We start from the raw sequence: 17614 nt of genomic DNA on the forward strand, positions 1-17614 counted from the left end.
GTTTTTATCATGTAACGGGTCGGACTCCCAAAAACTTAGAGCTTCTCCTGAGATCTTAAACACAACAGAAACACTGGCTTTTGTTAAAATGTGGGAGTGTCAGAGGGATTTAATAGTGAGGAGTGTGTGTGTGGCTGGCAGCACCTGTATCTCATTAGCACAACAACAAGGTGCAATAACATTAACACTGTTATCCCCTCTCAACACACGCATATCTATCAAGCTATCTGTCTATCTATCTACACACACACACACACACACACACACACACACACACACACACAATCCAACATTATTTACTGACCACAAATTCAAGGCAAACTTAAAGGTGACATCAAATTAATAATTTCTGGAATATGGGGTTGTCAGTCCTGCTGTGCTGGGCCAGTGGTCACACACACACACACACACACACACACACACACACACACACACACACGCACTCAGTGAGGCTGAAGCAGCAGTCTACCACGTAGCGCCGGCTGGCATTAGCTCAGCTCTTATCTGCTTTATGACTTCCACTCGGCCTCGTTTATTTGTGTACTTTGACTTTCGCTGTAAAGCCGGTCTGACCCCAGGTAGCACGCCACTGTGTTAAAGGGCAAATCTGGAATTTATTTCACCACATAAATTTTGGTGACACACACACACACACACACACACTCAAGCTACTGTGGACTCTTGAGGAGTTTGACCTGTAGATAAAAATATACACTTTGGGATTTGTATCTGTTTATTTTGAGTTTTATTTTGGAGGTAGCAGAGTCGTCTAGCAGTTAGAGAGCAGAGTTTGATTTCTACAAACATTTCTCGGAGGCAGAAATAATCTGATTGTAAAAAGTAAAATGTCAAGGGGCGGAGCCAAAGAGCCACAGCTTCTGAGGTCTATGGCAAAATGTAAATAAATAATAAAAAATGGCCATAACTTCTTTTTGCCATTCCTTCATGACCATGGTGTTCATGATGCTGGAAGGTCAGCAACTAGCTAGCTAGCTTACTTAGCTAGCTATAGGCTAGTATGGCTACATTGAACTTGGAAGGTCAGCTAGCTAACTAGCTAACCTAGATAACTTAGTATTGACAGATTGTATTTTGTCAGTTAGCAGCAGAGCGCTAGGCTTCATAATATTAGCTTCCTCCTCTCTTACCTCTTTTTCCACTGAGCTTCAGTCTAACGTTACTTAGCCACAAAAACTGTAGTTCTTTGGCTCCGCCCACTGAGGTTTAACTCAACCAATCAGATTATTTCTGCCTCCAGAGCAGCTCTGCCTCTGAGAAATGTTTGTGTCACTAAAAGTCCAATCTGTGGTTAGCGAGGCGTCCTGTAACCTGATGGCCGCAGGTTCGAGCCCCTCAGCCTGCGTCCTGTCCAAGTGTCCGAGCAACACACTGAGCTCCTGCTGCTGGTGTGAACGCTAACACAGTTTAAACTTAAAATAATCTATTTGCACTTTAATACACTTCAACACAATTGCCTTTTCTTAACTGTTTTAATGTTTTTATTTCTGCTTATTACTCTTCTCTGTATTATCATTTGGTTTGTATGCTTTTTGAGTGTCTGTTTTCTTTGTTTTATTCTTTTACTTCCTCTCAAATCATTATAATGAAGTTTCTAAATGTGATAGTTTCTCCTCTTGTACTCACTGTAAGTTGCTCTGGATAAGATCAGAGCATCATCAGCTGAAGCTCAAGCAGCCAGTTAAAGATCTGGTGAAGTGCAGCAGACAACGACTGGAACTGCTGGAAGCTAGAAACGTGGGATTTCTCTATTCGACTAATGAACACTAATAGATAGAATAAGTCTGAGATTAAAAATCGATCTAGGAAGAGTTCGGCTTGTGTTTTAGGAAAAGATAGAAAGAGAGAGAGAGAGAGAGAGAGAGAGAGAGAGAGAGTTTAGGTACTTTAAATTACATTAATGTTCTATATCTGTGCTGTATAAAGGTATAATAGGCCTATTGCAGCATGAATGTATTTCTACAAACATACTGTACAACAACATATGTATACATGCATAGTAATACATTATAGGGTACATTATACATTATACTTTTTTATACCCACTACTACTATACGTTTCTCTTTCTTTTTCCTGTATATTTTTTTTGTTTTGACCTTTACATGCTTTGGCAACACAGATGGGTTTATGTCATTCAAAAAAGTTGAAATTAAGAGGAGAGAGAGACAGAGAGACAGAGAGACAGAGAGAGACAGAGAGAGAGAGAGAGAGAGGGAGGGAGGGAGGGAGGGAAGAGGTAAAAAGAGAGATTTATCTTTTTCACACCACTGTGCTCTCTCTCTCGCTCTATCATTTAATATAATTTACATAATAGACTACATAAATCTAAACATGAAATAAACAATAATTTAAACAATTAACAAGTAGCCAACAAATGCCTTTCAACTATTTCTTGAATCAAATCATTTACACCCGAACAAAAAAATCCCTATAATATTCCTAATGGGAATCACAGTGTCTGTGGTGCTGAATACTGAGTTTATTGTTGTTGTTTTTTAATCACCTATCGCTTTAATATTCCCATAAGCAGCTGTAGTTTTTCTGTGATATATGTATATTATACATTGAGAAATCATTATAGGATTAGTGTGTAGCGTAATGAAATAACGCAGAGCTGCTCTAACAGGAGAAACAATGCCGAGTGTCAGACTGCGGCTGCTTCAACTCCCAGATTGATAAAAACGGGTCTGATCTTTATTCTCTGACTCCCGGCCGCAACTAATGGGATTATCCGGCCTTGTTCTTTACTGATGCAATTAAAACACGGAGGCAATTCACGAGCATTCAATATGGAAAACAACAACTTTTAATTGAACGCGTTTTCCAAAGAGGCTTTAATGCCCTGTTTGCCTAAGCGGCAATTTAGCCCGCAATAAATTAAGAGGCGTCATAAAAAACAACTTTATTAACATAATGGCCACGTTTTGATAACATGATTTGTGTGGCTGATTTTGGGACTCGGCCAACATCGGGCCTTCTGCAGCTGTAATTATCAGTTTAGTTAGGCAATAGATGTTGTGGGGGGAAAACTATATATAAAAAAAACAATTAAAAAAAACATAAAAGTCTATTTAGTTTTATCACACAAATTAATTCTGGGTTAACCGTTACTAATCTCAGTTATCTGAGTATTGCAAAACGAAATAAGTAAATTAGTCGCTGCCCAAATTAAACTTATTCCTCCGACTTTACAGAAAGCTCTGTGGAGAGGAGGGAGGTCTTGGGTTTTTTTTTTTTATTTGCCAGCTCTCTGAGAGGTTGGAGGAGGGGGGGGATTTGTTTTGGGGGTGGGGGTAACAGAAGCGCCCCCCCCCCCCTCTCTCTCCCCCCCCTCTCCTCCTCCCTCCTCCTCCTTCTCGCGCTGCTTTCAGACCATTGTTGTTGTGGCTGCTGTCCCGAGAGGAGAGCAGCAGAGTGGAGTAGGAGGGCTGGAGGAGAGACGCAGCCATTCACCCCTCTGCCGTGGAAGGGAAAGCCGAGCTCCGTGTTTCAGCCGCAGCAGACGGGACAGAGCCGAGATCTGCCGGATAAACTCAAACTGAGGATTTGGAGAGGAGCGAGAGGCTGGAGAACTGCCGCCGCGGCGCGTAAAGACGCACCAAACGATCCAAGACGGGACAATTTAACCAAGAAGGGACTCCTAACTACAACGCACGTTTTCCCAGACTTCTCTTTCTCTCTTGCTACATCGGATCTTTTTCCAACCTTCTCCTTACAGCTTTTAAGAGCAAGGAAAAGCGCTGCGGTGCACGTTTTATTCGCGCAACCCCCCCCCCCCGCTCTCTCTTTCTTTATGTCTTGCTCTCCATGGATTTAGCGCTCTGAGCGGCCGGCTGAAGTGGACTTTGTCCCAAGGATCAGCTCCTTCCTCCGGTCACCAGGAGCCCAGCAGCTGTCGTTCATGTTTCAGGGGGTTGTTTTGATGGATTTATAAGCTCACCCCCTTTTTTCAACCGGATCCACGCTGGTCGAGAATCGCCCACGGACTCGTTTTGAACAGGATACAGCGGACTATGCCAGGCACCAAATGAGGATTTCAATATTGACTTGTATCGACAGGGACTAGGAGTATTTCTTTTTTTTTTCCTGGTGCGTAATCAAACCGGTCCCAGTCATTACTGCGAGGACAGAACAGGAGAAAGGAAAGGTGGGTTCATACAGAATTAGACAGCCGGAGACACTTGTGGAGAGCTGTTGTTTGTTTCATTCATTTTCAGCCGACTTGGCCGAGTGCGGGTTTCACACTGCAAAGAATATCCAGCTTAATGAGCCAGTCAAGTGTCACATTCAGCCTTAAAAAAATAAGAAGAAAAACGAAAAAAAAAAGAAAAGAAAATGCTGCCAGTGGGGTGAGATGATCCCACTTTTTTTATAGGAATTTTGAGAAAAGAGAGTTAGCAGAAATCAGATCTCTCCACTACAGGGCCTATCAAGAAAATGACACTTGATTCAGGATTTGCATGGGAGACAAGTGAATTGATTTCAAAATTTCCCCCCCATTTGTTTGAACAAAAACAACAATTTGGGACTCGATATAAACTGCATGTTAAAGCGGATATGTTTTGCAGCCACTGTCACTTATTAGACATTGAACCCTAAACATGCAGCCAGTTCTGTAGGCTAGTTGTCAGGAGAGAAAGATGATTTTTCTTCTTCAGTGATTGGGGGTTTGGTCTTATTTCTCTTCAGTAGCCTACTATTTGTATCCCAGGGGTCCCTGCGGGGCTCCAGGGGCCCCACCAAAATAAGGAATAGATTAATTTCACTTTTAGAGAGTTTAGACACTTCTGTAGAAAACTCTTGGACGCCTCAGCCTTGGAAGTGAAGCTCTGTGGGATAATGTGGTTTTATTTTTGGGGATCCTTGAATTAAGGTTCGGGATCCTCAGGTTTTAGAAATCAGCTTCTTCTTGTTCGTGGTTTTCCACAAGTTGGTATTGATCTCAGGATGTGGCAGACACTATCTGCTGCTCGACACTGTCGCAACACTGCTGCCAGATTGTGCCATATCGATTTGATCGATTGTGGACACACACACACACACACACATTCAGCCCTGGGCATTATAACATACATAATAACTCCAGCAGTAACTACAGATTTTGGTCTTTACTAAGGTTACATTTTAACCTAAGCGCTGTTGGAGACTAATGGAGCAGAAGACTGATTTATGAAGTGTGATTTACAGCAGAAACATGCAGTGAATTAGAAAAAAAAAGTCTCCAGTCAAGTCTTTCTTTCCGTTTTAGGACTAAAAGCTCATTGGAAGCGAGACACAAATAGCCGAGCTGAACAGCGGAGTGCAGCCGCCAGGCAGCGTGCCAGGGGAATTAGCAGCAGCAGGAGAAAAAAGTTTTCCAGTCCTTAATTGAGAAAGAATACGTTTCATTCAGGAGGAAAGCTGGTTCATTAAACGGTGTGTGTGTATGTGTGTGTGTGTGTGTGTGTGTGCGCCTGCATGGAGCGCACACACCAGGGACTGGCGCCTGTGCGCAGTTGGCCTGACTCGCCCGAAAAATCACTGTAATATTCCTATAGGGGTTTAAAGCGGGTCTGTGGTCCTCAACAGTGACTTTACAGTGGCCTTATTATACTTTATGGTATTTTTTTTTATCACCTATGTATTTCCAAATAATTCAAGTGAATTTGCTATGACATTTGTAGAGGACCCTTCAGAAAGGTATTACAGGATTACTACAGCCAGGATCAAACCATTACAGGATGTTTTCCGTTTCAGCAAAAGACAGATTTGCAGATGATTATTACAGATTCAGTGGATAAATATTCTATCAATTTGTCCTAAAAAAACATTTGAAAGTCAAGTTTAGAATTTGCTTTAATACTTTCAATAAAGTTATCAGCCATGACTCTGACCTAAGAGACAATATTTGATATCAAGTTGAGAACATGGTGGCACTCTAGAGACGCTGCACATGGGATTCTCCCACCATGTTGCTGTTTTTTCTCTCTTCTCTCCTTTTTTTTCTTTAAAACTGACCAACCAAAGCCTGTAGTAACACACACACCTCCACCCGCTCCAGTAAAACACGCCTATTTGAAAGGAATAAAACACAAGAAACAAGTTTGGGTGACAGAAATCTGTCTTTCCCTTTGAAACCAGTGCATGGTTGCTGCCCGCTCGGTTATTTCTCCTCGGTTGCCGGTTGAATTTCCCATTGTTGCTCCTTCGGATAGCTTCCTGGCAAGTCTCAAGTGTTTTCCTAGTGCGGGCCCATTATCCCGGGGCAGGCAGGCTGTGCACCATCCATTGACAAACAACAGGCGGTAACAGCCCCGCTCCTTATTCATGACGCAGGAGACCCTGGACAATGTGAGGCCAATGGCTGGGACAGTTAGCAGGACATCTGGTTAAGAATACAGGCAGTCGGAGTCAAAACAGGCTCCGTCTCTGTCTGTTCAGCTGAACTATTGTTTTGTTTTTGCAGTCAAGTCAGAAAGTGAGCAGAGCGGTACAGTTCAGAAAGCTCCTCACCAACCAAATCTCTACATATTAGCAGTAATCAAGACTGTAATCAACAGATAACAGGCTGACGTGTGTGTGTGTGTGTTTGCTTTCACAGGATCCGGGGTTTTGTGACTTTGTGCCAATGCCAGGGATCGGAGCGTGAGGCCAGCTCAAGGCTTCAACCTTTTCTTTCTTTATTTTTTGTTTTGCCGTAAGACACGTCGCGTCACGTCTAGAAGATGGCGAGGGTCTTCCCGCTCTGCCTGCTCCTGCTCTGTCTGACAGACGCAGTCTTATCCAGAGCCATCGATGAAGGAAGAACTAAAGGTAAGATCTGACAAATTATACCTGAGTGCTGTGGAGACATAGTATCTATTATCACCACTTTTCTACTATTTGTACTCCCAAAAATGAAATATCCATCCTTTACATGATAGTTTGTTTATTTGTTTATTTGTTAGGATCCCCATTAGCTTTGCCCTAAAGCACAGCTAGTCTTCCTGGGGTCCATAGTTGTTGAGGGAGGAGAGTGTGTTTCTCATTCAGTCCAGGATTCACACCGGCAACTTTCCCATCACAAGCCGGCTTCTCTTCCCTTTATGTTTGTTGGAGTGAATTTCTCATGGTGTCCCTCTGTACCTGCCTCTTCCCATAACATCCTGCTGTTGTTTTTGTGCCGCGTAGAGGTTAAAGCAGGCTTATTATTGCTGGTTCGAACCCCCGGACAGGCTGTGAAAATGTGGTTGAGGGAAGTGAAAGAGTAAACGCTCTGTGTGATGCCCTGGAGCAAGGCACTAACCCCCTCTGCAGTATTAGACTGTGGCTGCACTGGGCGGCTCCCAGGTGTGAAAGCATCAACCTGTGTGGATGTGAAGCAGGGCGTCGCTGGAAGAGAGCGAGCATGCTCAGTCGACTTTCCCAGGTTGAAATAACACAAATTCAGATCGACCGGTCCCGTCACTGCGGCCGGCCGGCTGGAGGAGGCGTGACCCGGTGGAAGTCAAGGTGACAGGAGAAACGACAGAGAGGCTGCAGTCAGTTCTTAGAGGGAGTGAGGGGGGAAAAGGCTCCCAGTGTTTTTGCTGCCGTAAACCGCGCTACCCGATCCGTCCCACGCCCGAGGCTCGGAAGTGTAAATCTGCCTGGCTGTGTGCCAGCTGTAGAGGATTTTGGAGAGGGGGGGGGGGGGGACGGGAATGAGTGCCTCTCCATTGATGCTTTGCTAACACTAAGGAATAAGAAAGCAGATGGGGTATATCTGAGCCTTGTGTTACTAAACTATCCAGAGTTTCCCTGAGTAAGAATGAGAGAGCAAAATTTGCCACCATTTCCCTGTTGGCAGCCATCCAGACACACTTCTGTCTGGCTTAAAGGGACAGCGCCAACAAAAAGTAGGTGTTGGAGGTGTCTGGTGAGGTGCACCGTTTTGTCAAACCACCAAATTACAGAGTATGTGCATTACAGGGTTATACATTTCTCTTAAGTATAATACCATGGTTACAGTCTCTTTAATAGCAGTCATCAGATGTCGTAATAGCATTACGTTCCACGCCATTCATCTGCTGTTGCACCAGTCTGGTAGTAAATCAACTCAGACAGAGTGCATAGTTTTCTCGTCTTGTAAGTCTGTGAGTCTTGGAAGTGTTGGTGCACTTTTACATCTTTTTATTTCCTCATAGACATATGACTTCGTCTATATTTTTCTGCACTGTACATTTCTTGATAGTCCGGGTTCATTTTTTAGGTTCAGTACTGACAGCCCATGTTCTTCTTTATTAAGTGATTGGTGATCTGCTGATAACTTAAACATATCAAAACTAACCGAAGATCAGTATCTTGTGTGAGCTGAAAAGAGCTGCTGAAAGCGGCATCCCTTTTTTTCCTGCGCAACTTGCGCCACCACGATTCCTCCAATGACTAAACTTGGTGGGAGTGGTTCCTCACGGAGACATAAAGCCCCTCTCTCCTCCGCCTCGGTGGTTGAACTTGCTCTGAGCAGCTGTCAGCGGCGTGGCGCAGCCTCCAACTGACTATACCGGGAATCAACTGTGTGATCGAACTCACCGTGGTTAACTTTCATCAAGTTGACGCGACTCAAACATCAAGAAAACATGACTAGCTATCACAAACCCGATGAGAAAACTCTGCAGGGGCTGAAAGATGTCGCTAACAAGCTCAGGATCAATTCCATCAAGGCAACATGCGCCTCTAACTCCGGGTAAGTTGTTAAAAGTTATGAATGTTTGCTAGATTTAGCGAGAATCACCGTGGGGACAGACGAGATAATAGTACATAATGTGCATTGGAGCCGACGGCCCGGTAGAGAGGCATTGAGCACGTCACGCTCCACCTGCGTGGCCTTGCTGCACGTGCAGATTATCTTCACGCGGTTTCGAATAAAGAGCTACAGCAGGAAACAAAGCTATCGGTAGCTAGTAATTATGTAACCTTATCTATTAACCTTATAAGTTACTTTCCAGGTTATCTATCAGTCTATGCTAAATGGCTAACGTTAGCTTGCCATTTTGTGGGTGTGTTGAGACGTTGCTGTAAATCAAATGCGTCGCTCCGCCCGTGTTACAAACTTGGATTAGAGCCCGTCAGTGTTGGCAAACTCATTTTTTATAACACCGCAATTTCAACGACACAATCACCTGTGGTTTACATATATGACCAGCTTTTTTATTTTAGCACTGGCGCTGTTTCCCTAACTGAAGTCACATGGTCGTGGGAGAGCGCAAGTCTCGTGGGTTTGATGCTCAGATTTAAAGTTGCAGCTGCAGAAGTACATTGTAAAATGCCAGTCAGCCACACAATTATCCCCAGATACCCCTATTGGTTTACTAGGAATACATCACTGACATACCTAGACACCAAATGGCTGGTCAAAGGACACTTGTAGTATTGCTTCATCTTAAGTTAAATGCCAATACTCCCATAGGCATAGCAGAAATGTTAGGCCTGCCCTTTTTTAATATGAATGTTTTGGAACAACACATGCTCCATTGTTAACTGGAGCATGGCCAAACACTGATCATCTTTTGTGGTGATGTGAAAAGTTTCCTTGTTGGCTTGTCTTTCATGCATATTATCTGTCAATCACCTGGTAGGGCAGTTCACATTCAGTATGAGATGTCATTGTATTTGCATTACTTCCTCCAAGAAATCCTATATTGTGAAATTGTCATCTAATGATGCAACCGCAACTTCCAAAAAAGAAGCGTGTTTGTTGGGAAACCTGTTTTTATCACTTCCTTCTAGCACTGTACAAGGAAATGGATGAATTTCATCCTGACTGTCCTGGACACCGTCCTGTCAGTAGAATCACACCATCTAGAAATGGTCTGATACTTATGTTTCCCTCTATTCAGTGAAGGATGTCATTAAAACGTGACACCGCTACACTCAACATCTACTGTGGCTCATTCCCTTAATGAAATGGAACAAAACACCTGACTTTGACACTTGCTTTCACATCAGTGGCATTAATGAGATTTACATCAATTTATTTCTCAGCAGGTTATCTCTCAATGGAAGGACAAGGGGTAAACCGAGCAACAGATTGCTGAATGTTTCTGGAATGCAATTTTTTAACACTGACCAACATCATCATTTAAATAGGATAACCTAGTGTGCTCCCAGAGTGAGTGAAATGTTGACATTTTCAGATTAACCCATATAGGGAAGATGAACTGCCATTGGGCAACGCATGTGGGATTTCTAAACCTGTCGATTACAATATTCGGACCGCTGTTCAGCAACTAACTGTTTCACAAGATTACTTTGCTCATCTCCTTAGGGTTAAATGTGATTTAAAGGCCCTGAAGTGCGACATAACTCTGGATGAACATGGTACAGAATAACAAGGATCTGATTGACATGGCAGTGTTATTCCTAATCCCACTAGACAGGAGGCTATGTCTTCAAACATTTGTCATTGCTTGGTTTGGTCTAATCTATCAATTAAAGTTTGTGTGAAGATGTCATGTTTGCCTGGAATCACTGATTTGAGAAGTGGGTCTTGTGATGTTATACCAAAACACTTAAATATTTTTTAACATCCCGATTGTGCTGGCAGTGGTCTTCAATTATCTATAAAGGCCAAAGTTCAGGATTCTTGAATGCAGTAACACGTGCATGAGTGTGTGGGTGTCCTAACAAAAGCTTGTTTGTTCTTGTGAACTGTCGCCAACTGGCTTTCTCTTCCTCTCTCCTCAGTCACCCCACATCATGCTGCAGCGCAGCAGAGCTCATGTCTGTGCTGTTCTTCCACACCATGCGCTACAAATCCAGTGACCCTCGCAACCAGTGTAACGACCGCTTTGTCATGTCAAAGGTCGGCACACATCTACTTAATGTTATGATGTAGATCACTATTATGAAGTCGGCCAATGCACCTCAGATTGGGTACAAACAGTGTTCATAAAGTTGTTTTCTGGCTCCAGGGTCATGCTGCACCTATCCTGTATGCAGCCTGGGCAGAGGCAGGCTACGTGAAGGAGTCTGAGCTGCTCAACCTGCGCAAGATCGACTGTGAACTGGAGGGGCATCCCACACCAGTGAGTCGGCAATCCCTTTTCAGTTCCTGTTAATTGGCCTTGTTACTTGCATGTCTCCCCACAGTAACATGTCCACCATATTTTGTTTGGTGTCATTCTATAATGGGTATCAATTTTATCTTGTCTTTTCTCTCTCCACCAGAAACTGGCTTTTGTTGATGTGGCTACTGGATCTCTGGGGCAGGGTCTAGGTGCTGCCTGCGGGATGGCCTACACTGGGAAAAACTTTGACAAATCCAGGTGAGGATGCACACAAACAAGTGAACTGTATGGCATGGACTTGGTTGAAGAGAGAGATGGAATTCCATTATTCCTATTTTTTGTAATTGGTATTTTTTGATCCAAAGAATCTCTTCCACAGGTTAATTCTGTCCTTAAGTCTGAAGAATTCCCTTTACAGTGTAGTGAGTTTATAGTGGGTGTGTTTAAAGAACAGGAGGGACCCTTTGACAGCCACAGTTTTCTGTAAATATGGAACATCACGTGTACGGAGGTGTTGCACACAGGTTTAAAATGATTTGCATGCCTTCACTGCCACTGAGGTTAGGCTAGCCCCTGTTAATTTCAGCACATGAAACAGAAGAGGTACTCTCCTAACTAGTAAATATCTTGCTTTGAAATGGCGCCTGATGCACTGTAATCTCACTTTATTGGATATATCATTAGTAGTCTAGTTGTAATGGTATTAAATCACTCCCTGGCTAGTGCCTGCTGTGATGAGGCCAATAAGTAGTAGTACTGCAACAGAGTAATGCTCTAGCTACAGTACCTAAACTACTTAATGCTGATTCATGGCTTCTTAAGGATAGGTCACACTAGACTATTTTAACCCGACTGGACTATCCTGACTGTTGAGCTTGATGGTTGGTAGTGTGAACGGGCTCAAGACTGAAGACTCCTATTTTGTGATTGTATTTATAGTGAAGTGTTCTGGATGATAATGCTTTTTGGGGTTGTGTGTGGGATCCCTCATCTTCATGTGTATAATGCCCCAACGCCTAGTGTACACAGCTTCCTGACAGCATGGCAAGCATTTATTCAAGACTGGTGCTTTAGTCTGACCCGCCCTTGTGGGGCAAAATTTTGTAGTCTGACCTAGGCTTTGCTTTCCTCTTTGTGTAGTCTAACTCACTTCTCCAAAACTGACATTTCTTCATTTGTCCTACAATAACCACTGTGAGGTTCCTTGTTATTTGAAGAGCGATGCTAATATTTCCCCTTTATCCTCCTTTCATTTTATTGTAGTTACCGTGTGTACTGCCTGCTGGGTGATGGAGAGTGTTCAGAGGGCTCTGTGTGGGAGGCCATGGCCTTCGCCTCCTACTACCAGCTGGACAACCTGGTGGCTATCCTCGACGTCAACCGGCTTGGTCAGAGTGAGGCTGCACCCCTGAAGCACGACATGGAAACCTACCGCAAGCGCTGTGAAGGCTTTGGGTCAGTGCCCAGCTCCACACTTTTACTACAGCATATTGACTTGCCACCAAGGGTTTTCTTCACTCTCTCCTTCCACTTTTATCTAAGTTCCCAGCAGACATTTTGACATTTAATAGATGTTGATGTGGCGGACTGCCCCTGTCCTATACCCTCTTCATCGCTTCTTTCTATCTATGCTTGCTTTCACTAAGTTAATAAGGTTGATGCTTAACATGTTTTGTCAGAAGTTAATATCTCTAGTGTTGTGCTATTGTTTTGAGTTAATATTTTTTGCAATGGTGGGTATTCTGTCTAACTTGAGCCATGTTTTGTGTAGGTGGAACACGTATGTGGTGGATGGCCATGACGTTGAGGAGCTGTGCAAGGCTTTCTGGCAGGCTCAGCAGGTCAAGGGCAAGCCCACCTGCATTGTTGCCAAGACCTTCAAGGGCAAAGGACTCAAAAGTGAGTGAATCTGTCCATACTGTAAAAATTGTATTCACCATACAGAAATGTTATGCTCTGAATTGATTTGTAACACTTGTTGTACATCTTCCCTTGGCTGTAGACATTGAGGACCTTGACAATTGGCACGGCAAGCCCATCCCTAAGGATCGTGTGGATGATCTCTTGAATGACCTAAAGGCTCAGATCCAGGTCCCCAACAAGACCCTCAGCCCTGAGCTGCCCGCTGAGGACGCAGCCCCTGCAGACCTCTCCACCATCTCCCTGTCTGCACCCCCAGCCTACAAAAAGGGAGACATGGTACTGCTCTAATGCCATGTGACTGAATTTAGTCCTCAGTAGTTCTGTATGTCCTTTTCCTCAGTGCAAGCTAGGGTAGGCAGATTAGATTTTAGTGAGCATGCGTAGTAATTGTATAGTGGGGCCAAAGCGCTGTCAACCATCAATGAACGGACAGTAGGTTAAGTTCAGTGACATAGCTGAACCCGTGTGTTTTTAGAGCAAAAATTTCTGTTGACAAAGTGGGTGATGGCCTTGGCTCCTACTGACCGTTATCAACACCTGAGATTAGATAAGTCTTACTAACCTACATATGGCATATTGGTTTGCAGTAGTGACTACACATGTAAGCAGTTGGGGTGCTAGGACTACAGAATGACCTGTATATTAAAACCCCCTTCTCACCCTTTCTCTTCATCCTGCCCTGTCAGATGGCAACGAGGCGTGTGTACGGTGTGGCCCTGGCCAAGCTGGGCCAGTCCAGCCAGAGAGTGGTGGCCCTTGACGGAGACACCAAAAACTCCACGTTCTCAGAGACCTTCAAGAAGGCCTTTCCCGACCGCTACATTGAGTGCTTCATCGCTGAACAGAACATGGTACAGAATACTTGCTGTAGTATCAGGGGGGTTGTGGTGAATACTCTGATTGCATGCCTCTCAACCTTTTTTTAAATGCAATTTCCTCTACTGCAGAGATTGCAAGTTGTTTTTCTTCATTGTGTAATTGAAATGAAACCACAAGCATTCTAAAGGTTTCACAGCAGATGAGTTGTGTCATTGCATGGATGTTGCAAATCTTGTCTGATTTGCAAGAATACAGTCATGCCCTTTTTATTTATTTATTTATTTAAAGATGTTCAAAGGCAAAAAGGCCTCCAGCTCTTGCATAAGTCAAACTTCAACTCTGGCTCGTCAAGCCTAATAACTGTCATGGAAGAGGGATGATCTCTCTCTGGCTTGCTCTATACTGTTCACAACCATAATCTGCTCCAAATTTGTCTAATCTGTTGCTATTCATTCTCTGGCCCAATAATCCCAATCCCTCCACTGATCCTTGCAACTTGTGGCCAGTTCACTGAGCCTCCACACCTAGACATTTGCCTAATCACATCCACTGCCATTAAGACTAACCCCTACTACTGATGTCTTTTTGATGTTGCTGCAGGTGAGCGTGGCCATTGGCTGTGCCACCCGTGACCGCACGGTTGCATTCGCCAGCACATTTGCAGCCTTCTTCTCCAGAGCCTATGACCAGATCCGTATGGGCGCAATCTCCCAGTCTAATGTCAACCTGGTGGGGTCTCACTGCGGAGTCTCCATTGGTAAGCTTTCCTTTTGGGCTCTACTAGTAATGTGTGAGACAAACCAAGTGTGCTCCATCTACAAACCAATCTCTCTGCCCCTCAGGTGAGGACGGCCCCTCCCAGATGGCCCTGGAGGACCTGGCCATGTTCCGTGCTATCCCAACATGCACCGTGTTCTACCCCAGTGATGCGGTGTCCACAGAGCGGGCCGTGGAGCTGGCAGCCAACACCAAGGTCGGTACTTCTGGCTGGCAGCTTGGCTTAGCAGGGGTGTGGGCGCAACATTCCTTAGTGTTTATGTTCTAACTTGTTGCTGTTTATTATCAGGGCATCTGTTTCATCCGTACCAGCAGACCAGAAACCAAGGTCCTCTACTCCCCAGATGAGAAGTTTGAAGTAGGCTTGGCCAAGGTAAAGATGCATGATGATTCCATGATGATTTTACAAAAAACTGAACTCTGGGGATAGATGGATAAATATTATTAATGCAAATAGTGGCTATAGCCAATAAGAGATGAGAATGGAACACCATCAACATTGGTTGAGGATAGAAAGCAACTGTTTGTGTGTATCTGTCTGCAGGTGGTGCGCCAGTCTGACACTGACCAGGTGACAGTGATTGGTGCCGGTGTGACTCTGCATGAGGCTCTCACTGCTGCTGATACCCTGGCCGGCGAGGGTAAGCTCAGATTGCCCTCTAGTGGACCGATATAATAATTACAACCAGAGGCCTACATCTCATAACTACCACCTATGACGTCAGTGCTTGCTAACTAAGGAGATGGTGTCATCTGCTGCTCAGTCAGATGGTCCAACCTAATACACGTCTCTACTAAACTAATGGGTTCCTAATGTCTTGTAGGGAAAAACATCCGTGTGATTGACCCGTTCACCATCAAGCCCCTGGATGCCTCCACCATCTTGACCAACGCCAGAGCCACAGGAGGAAGGATCATCACCGTGGAGGACCACTACAAAGAGGGTGGGTTGCTTTCCGTTTGTGCTTGAGTGGATAGTGATTGGCCACTCGTTCACGTGGCCAGTGTATTTACACCAAAGCATATTGTGTACATGTATTGTTTGGATGTTGTTAGTGCACCGCTTACGATCCACCTGTCCTGTGCTCAGGTGGTCTTGGTGAGGCCGTGCTAGCAGCGGTGGGCGAGGAGCCTGGCATCGTGGTGACGCGGCTGGCAGTGAGTGGCGTGCCCCGCAGCGGGAAGCCCCAGGAGCTGCTGGACATCTTCGGCATCAGCGCCAAGAGCATCGCCCAGGCCGTGCGTCAGACCTTTGCAAACTAAGGAGTACACCTGCTCTCCCTCTCTTTGCTCTGTTCCCTTCTCGGTAAACTTTCTCCACAACTCAACCTACAAGCTACCTGGCACTGTCGCATGCAGAACTGTAAACTCGTTTATGCTGTAGTGCCGTCTCGTGGCTTCCGACTCGAGTGCAGTGTGTTGATCCCACCTCTAGTAGTGCTAGCTGACTATCGGAGGGAGAGGAATGGGACAAGAGTGTAGTGTTTAACCCTATAGTCCTAATACTGCTCCCACTAAACTTCCCCATGTATGCACCTTCCAGCACCCTCTGCTCTAGATGGGTTATGTTCTCTTCCTGCCTAACGACATTCCTGTTTTGTATCCCATGTCATTGTGTGTTTCTGAATGGTGTCTTGCCAACAGCTCACAGATACAGCATCACCAAATACTGTAAATGTAGTATGCTGAGGGTTTGGTTTGAAACCTGTATTGCCATACCAGCAGTCCATCCAGGCCATGTTGTGATCCGGTGTGTCTGTCAGGCCACTACTTCCTGTGCATTCATTTCTCTTCCACATTCCTCTCATCCATGCCCCATGTTTCCTCTGTATAAGTGTCATCTCCGGACTTTCTATGAAGCACTGTTACACAGGTTCTCATCAAGCTAATATGGAGGATAATTTTTGTTGGTGTTCTGTCACAGCCTTTATCACTGGAACTGTGGTAGCGAACCGTATATGAATAATGAACTGTTTCACCTGTGTCAACCCATTAGCATTGCTGTGGTGTGCTGAAATAAAAAAAAAAAAATCTGACACCATGCCAGTGGTTGTCTCTTTCTGTTTTGTTTTTTCTTCCCTCACTGCAAGATATTGAGTAATAGAAATGTTTGTGTGGCGAGTGGTTTCTGCAGGTAAGTGTCATACATGTTATAGGCCTGGCAATAGTAGTGGTCAGACTGTCTAGGCCACATTCGCCCTATGAGTGGGAAAACAAGGCTAATGATGCAGAAAAGTCCCTATCAAGGACGGAGGTGCAACAGGTCACAGGTGGAAACATACATACACCCATATACTCTTAAAAAAAAAAAGTTTGTTTTATTTGGACAAACTGACTGGGGGCCAAGAGGAGGAAACAAGTTCAGGTATTTATGTTGGAAGTATCCTAGACCTCAGCTCCATTTTCTGCAGTGGAAAGTGCTAATCCGGGGAGTCGTGTCAGACTGAGGTTAAGGAGGAGGCTGAAGGTGGTCAGTGGATTACTGCATGTTCCTGTCAGGATTTATATTAATTGTATTGTGGACTCATCACTGTTTAACTTGGAAGGGCACATTAGGACATAAGTGTTTCAGTGTTTACTGTTAAATAGTCCGCTGGGCCATTTGGAGTGTGTCTGGATTCCACAGTAGTCTCTGTCTCACCAGCTGTCCTCCAATAGCAAAATTTCCAGGCTTTCTATCAAGTATGCCAATTCATAGCACCAACAATTGGTAATATAATAATGAAAAATAATGTATATTATTATAAACATGGATCTTGTCAATCACAGTAGCTGTTGTCTGAGACATGACCACATGCGCACACATTTTGACAGACAAACTGTGTGTATGTGTGGTTACTGAGCAAATAAAGAGAGGCTGTCAACAGGTTTCACCCCACAGTGAAAATCCCAGTTGGGCTCAACACTCAGCCAGTGGCACCTGCATGGTTCAGTGTTCAGTGTGAGGACGCACACACACACCAGAGTACATGTGTAAGCCTTACCGAGTGTGTGTGTGTGTGTGCTGTATGTATGTATGTACAGACAGGCTCATCATTCATTTCTCAGTAGCCGTATTTCTTTTCATACA

At 44.5% G+C, this 17614-nt stretch overlaps 1 protein-coding gene across 2 annotated transcripts; it reads left to right on the plus strand.

Moving 5' to 3' along the window:
- The first annotated feature begins 8438 nt into the window (after positions 1-8438).
- On the plus strand, positions 8439-16580 carry LOC139639439 (transketolase-like). 2 transcript variants are annotated; one of them, XM_071513527.1, is made up of 14 exons: positions 8439-8702; positions 10703-10820; positions 10930-11043; positions 11186-11283; positions 12289-12480; positions 12797-12924; positions 13028-13224; positions 13635-13799; positions 14368-14524; positions 14610-14740; positions 14834-14917; positions 15089-15185; positions 15369-15488; positions 15635-16580. In XM_071513527.1, the coding sequence occupies exons 1-14, from the start codon at positions 8596-8598 to the stop codon at positions 15805-15807; spliced, it is 1881 nt and encodes a 626-aa protein (XP_071369628.1). In that variant the 5' UTR covers positions 8439-8595; the 3' UTR covers positions 15808-16580. The 2 variants fall into 2 exon arrangements, with proteins under 2 accessions (XP_071369628.1, XP_071369629.1); XM_071513528.1 differs by lacking the exon at positions 10930-11043.
- Positions 16581-17614: the final 1034 nt, after the last annotated feature.

Source organism: Centroberyx affinis, unplaced genomic scaffold (assembly GCF_046629955.1).
Source record: "Centroberyx affinis isolate AG114_WGS23_722 - 3 ecotype Tasmania unplaced genomic scaffold, CSIRO-AGI_Caff_v1 ptg007297l_1, whole genome shotgun sequence".
Lineage (NCBI taxonomy): Eukaryota > Metazoa > Chordata > Actinopteri > Beryciformes > Berycidae > Centroberyx > Centroberyx affinis.

What these genes read in the sequence shown, in the direction of transcription:
- LOC139639439 (XM_071513527.1), top strand. Translation starts at nt 8,596, where the DNA reads ATGACTAGCTATCACAAACCCGATGAGAAAACTCTGCAGGGGCTGAAA. An exon ending in CCTACAAAAAGGGAGACATG is followed by an intron (nt 13,225 to 13,634) that starts GTACTGCTCTAA and finishes CTGCCCTGTCAG; the next exon opens with ATGGCAACGAGGCGTGTGTA. An exon ending in TGATACCCTGGCCGGCGAGG is followed by an intron (nt 15,186 to 15,368) that starts GTAAGCTCAGAT and finishes AATGTCTTGTAG; the next exon opens with GGAAAAACATCCGTGTGATT.